We start from the raw sequence: 5133 nt of genomic DNA on the forward strand, positions 1-5133 counted from the left end.
AATCATAGCACAAGCCTATATCGTGCGCTATATCAAACATTTTCTTCTATCGTTATTGATGAAGGTGTACCATCGATAAATAACGATACCGTTTTATCGCCCAGGCCTGCAGTGTCACTACCAAACAATCCTATTGTACGTCCTGTGAGGAAGAGCACGCACACACATCAGAGATGCCATAGCATCATCAAATGCGGACTTAAATATCCTGTTCCATCACTTCTGCTCAGCACCTTGTAACAAATTAATGGAGGTGTTGCAGTATTTCGCAGCTGTATGTTATTATTTTACAAAGCTGTAAAGGGGACTTACCGACTCCAACAGTGCCAAACCGCGGTGAGACCAGTGGGCTGGGGTTGAACTGGGTGTATGGCGTGACTTGTGGACGGTTGAACAGCCCATAGGAGTTCCCAGACTGGAAGGATGATGGTGGGGCAGTGGAAGATCCCATAGAGGACTAACAGACGAATAAAGCATGATGAGGTTACTGCTCATGAACAATGACAAACTGAAAACCAACACCATGCAATCTATCAAACAAAGCTCAAATTTAATTTCTTAATACATGTTTTTGCTAGTTTCAGTATTAGAAAGCTAATGAGCTGCCGACCTAGACTGCATTTTGAGTGCAAGTCCTTTTCTGATGGAAATAGTTTGGAGGCGGTTCAGTTAATTTGTTTCATAGACACTTAAATTGTGTTCCATGCATCGTTGGCAACAGCATCTCATCCAACATTAAAAGAAAATGTAATTATTGAAACAAATTAATGGATTTGGTTGAAATATTTTAATCTCTGGCCAAATCCAGAGAACAGGTTTAGCAGATATTACAGAAATCCCAATCTTGCCTGAATCAGTACATGATATAATTAATTGTAAAAAAAAAAAAATTTAGAATTAAAATAATATTTCAATAATTAGACTTCAAACACCCATTTTCCTTACTCTTCCAGTGCTTGTTTTTGTTTAATATTATGACTGTGGTCCCATGAGATATTTTTTCTTCACGATAACGTCTCCATTTCAAGGTTTTTAACGTCACTGGCTGATGCTGTGAAGCATTAAATTCCCATTGCTTTTGCTTTGGTACAACAACAAAGCCAGACTAAGCAATAACATAGACACAACTAAGATTGTATACGATTATTCAATAAAACACTGCTCATTTTTTTATTTAAAATTTTTTAACAAAAGTCTCCAGCTTCCCGCTCTTTTATACTGCCTCTGTCTGCTTCTTTGACTAATAGAAGACAGTTAATAACAGTTTTGGATACCAGGCAAAACTATATATCCAGATTTCTGTAAGGATCTGGTAAAAAAAAAAGGGTGGATCCAAATTCTTGGCTTTCCTGATGTGTTGAAAGGATCTAACAATAGGCAGCTCACCAGACTTTGGCCTACATGTGCCTAAAATACACTACTTGCAGTTATAATAAGTTAATCTTATTATAAACTAGGGATGTTCATTTAATAAATTAAGAAAACAAAAGAAAAAAACTGTGCAACAAGTAGCCTAGCAGAGTTTCGGTTCATTTTTGTGCTCCACGAAAGGAAACCAAGACGGCAGAAAGCGGCATCCTATTTTTCTTTAGGCTTATTTTACAAAAGCACAAATATATGTTTTTATTGTGAATGTCCACAATCAATAGCAAACCTTTTACAATTCCGATTATCTTTATGACTAAAAGGAGTAGTTTCTTCCACTGTTAGAAGGAAAAAATTCAAGTGATTGTGCAAGCGCCGCATGCGCGCACAGTTAAGCATTGCTACCTTGACAATGCAGCTAGTTATTTTCGTCAGTTACGGCTCGTTAACTCTAGCATTCTGCCTGCTTCAAATCATACACAGAGATGAAATAGTTTGGTAAGATCATGATCAAATGAATTATAGCATGTATTTCAATTAATTATCGAGAGAGAGAGAGAGAGCAATGGATGGCCGGAGGGCTAGAGTGAGCAATGGGCGGCCGGAGGGCTAGAGTGAGCTGAGGCCGGAGGGCTAGAGTGAGCTGAGGCCGGAGGGCTAGAGTGAGGAACGGCCGGCGGGCTAGAGTGAGCGGACCCCCCGAGTGTGTCCTTGTCTGTACCTGAACAATGGCGGGGTCCTGAGGCAGAGAGCATGTCGGTTTGGGAGGCTCACACACCGTCAGGTCTTTGATGTCACTTCCTCTGAATATAATATACTCAAATATCTCATCTCTGGGTGCGATGGGACGGTCCGTGGGTCGGTCCTCTGTGCCAAAGGAGCACACTGCAACAAGAATTAAAAGAGCAATTCATGAGTTTTAAATGAGCTTACATGTAATGTGTCTTCCTCTGAGATTTGAATTTAATAAAGGTAATTGACTCTAATCTTCTTAAAATCAGACTGCTTTTGCACAGCAAGTAATCCAGTTAAGTCAAGTCTGACCTTTCCAAACAACAAACAGTGCTAATATATCCTCACAGTTTGCCATAATGCTACAGAGAATCAAGTTCGTAAAAATTATAACATGCATACCGAACTCTCAGGAGGACAGACAGTGATTTATCTTTATGAATCACTTAAACATTCGTGTCTGGGACACCGAGTCTGGAGTACACTGAACTGTTAATATAATCTTAGCTTTATTGTGTGCTATAAATGAATAATGCTCATGAAAAGCAGTTGAGATAGTATTCTCAAGTGAAACATCACTAACAGTTACTATATAGTTAAACTAATAAGTGTTAAGCTAAGTCACAGAGTTTATCACTATTTTCCCCATAGAATTGTATTTATTTAATTTAATAATTTCTCGCTCTCTAGAAATTATATAAACAATAAAATTATATATCACTATATGAAATAAAACAATTTCTCTCTCTAGAAAGAGAATATTAAAAGAACAAAATGTAATGAAAAAAATAAAACGTAATTAAGTTAAATAATTGAATACAATTATTTAAAGCAACAAGCAAGTCTGTCAGTGTACTGCTTATTATACTCAAATAAATAAATGTAAAATAACTAAAAAATATTTTTAGAATGACAATAACAGTCCAGAGATTTAAGTGACCACAGTTTCAGCCAAAATATCATAGTGACTACTAATACAAACAAACTGTGGTAACTTTGCATTAGCCACCACTAACGATAAAAAAAATTAAAAATCAACACAATAGTCTGCTTACACCGTTTCAAGGACACATTTATACAATGATTTTACAGTAATAACAGAAACAGTGATACTTTGTCAGAAACTCTGGTTAAGTTTACAATACACCAAATATCAGCTGAACAGAGGGAGGAAATCCTACATTAACCACACTAACATGCTGTGTGAAATCCTAGAGTCAGAGCAGCCAGCGTTTACACAGTTTAGGGCAGGACAGACGCGTTAATCGAGCCGTTAAGCAGGTGAATACGGTGCGCGGAATTGAACATACGCTTATGAAGCCCAGCGCGAGGCTACACTGCTGTCTATGTAAGTTAGGGCAGCTCGCTACATTTGAGACACAGCCTCGCTGCTAAATACGAACGCTTAACACGAAGCAAAGCCCGTGAGAAGCGTGTGTTGTGTTTGAGGAGTGTTGTTTACCTTTGGCGAGCGCGACGGTGGAGTTCTCTGTGTCGATGGTGTAGAGAATGCCTTCATACCGGATCTCCGCTTTACTGATCAGACTGATCTTACTACCGATATACGGCGTGCCGCCGCTCATCGTTACACTAACGTGCGCTAGACCGAGAGAGCTTGACTAAAAATACAGCTGCACTTCACAGCATCAACAACGGTTTGCTCTGCGCGAGTGTGTTTGCTAATATAATATGGCCGCCTGCATTTCAGGCCATCAGGCGGAAGTGACGTATGACCGCCTTCATTTCGTGGTTTCCCAACTTTTTCCTTTTTTTTGCGCTTATAAAAGAATTTTGGTTTGATCTATCTACATTCTTCGCTTGAAAAACGGATTCAGATTCGCCTTAACATTGTGTGCTATACTTTTCCTCATTGTAATTGTAATATAGATTATATAGGAAATGTCATTATTTTATTGGCAGAAAAGTGTATTCACAAATGCAAATTTTCCTCAATAATACGCTGATTTTAATGATTTTCTTCATGCCTTCAACTACTACTTAGGAGACTAAAAACAATAAGCAATGACAAAGTGTGAAAATTGTATGACGAACTTTTGAACGTATTCGTAATTTAATTAATTGCCTCTTTTATATTTAATTTAGTGCTGTCAAAGGATTAATCGCGATTAATCGCATACAAAATAAACGTTTACGTTTGCATAATATATGCGTGTGTTCTGTGTATATTTATTATGTATATATAAATACACACATACATAAATACAGTATATATTTTGATAACATTACATGTATTTACATGTTTATATCCATAAAATTTTTTTTTTTTTTTTTTTTTTTTTTTTTTTTTTTTTTTTTTTTTAGGTTTTCCAAAACTTTACATGGCAGTTCCTTACAGTAAGATCAGCCACTTCTTCTGTATTAAAGGCAGAGGCGGACAAAGTACTCAACTCCATTACTTGAGTGAAAGTACAGATACTGCTGGTCAAATATTACTCCATTACAAGTAAAAGTTGTAAAGACAGATTTTTACTTAAGTAAACGTACAGAAGTACTTGCTTTTAAAAGTACTTAAGTACCAAAAGTAAATGTCCTTTTTTATGTAAATGCACTGTTTTATTGTTGTACGTAGTAGTACTTTCAATACCTCTGAAGCAACTTAGAATACATTACACCTGCTGAATACACTGACTAGCTTGTAGTATCTTTGGAATAAAGCGCTTTTAGAATGTTAAAAACCTATGGGGGAAAAAACAACAACAACAGAAAAATAAATATTTAACACCCCTACCCACCCCCACAAAAGCAGGATGGTAGTGATCTCACACAGTTCTGACAGTGTGTGCACACATCTATGTGTAGCCATTCAATCACATTTGAACAGAGTGAGTCAGTGGACAGTGAAATCCTGTAAATACAGACTGATAAGGAAGAAAAAAAAATCAAACCTGCTTTAAAACCCAGCAACACAACTGTAGATTAGGGATATGCCGGTATCAAATTTTCATGTTGCGGTTAATTGCTAATGCTTTTATCACGGTATTCGGTATTATCACGATATTGAAATTTAGTTTTAAA

The 5133-nt window shown here is 36.9% G+C and overlaps 1 protein-coding gene across 1 annotated transcript; it reads right to left on the reverse strand.

Moving 5' to 3' along the window:
• On the reverse strand, positions 1–3823 carry LOC107752463 (protein LSM14 homolog A-A-like). The gene is made up of 4 exons (XM_016568443.1): positions 3560–3823; positions 2087–2250; positions 313–457; positions 1–142 (listed from the first exon to the last, which is right to left on the reverse strand). The coding sequence occupies exons 1-4, from the start codon at positions 3678–3680 to the stop codon at positions 33–35; spliced, it is 540 nt and encodes a 179-aa protein (XP_016423929.1). The 5' UTR covers positions 3681–3823; the 3' UTR covers positions 1–32.
• Positions 3824–5133: the final 1310 nt, after the last annotated feature.

The sequence above is a fragment of the Sinocyclocheilus rhinocerous genome, unplaced genomic scaffold, assembly GCF_001515625.1.
Source record: "Sinocyclocheilus rhinocerous isolate Xijiao unplaced genomic scaffold, SAMN03320098_v1.1 scaffold921, whole genome shotgun sequence".
NCBI lineage: Eukaryota > Metazoa > Chordata > Actinopteri > Cypriniformes > Cyprinidae > Sinocyclocheilus > Sinocyclocheilus rhinocerous.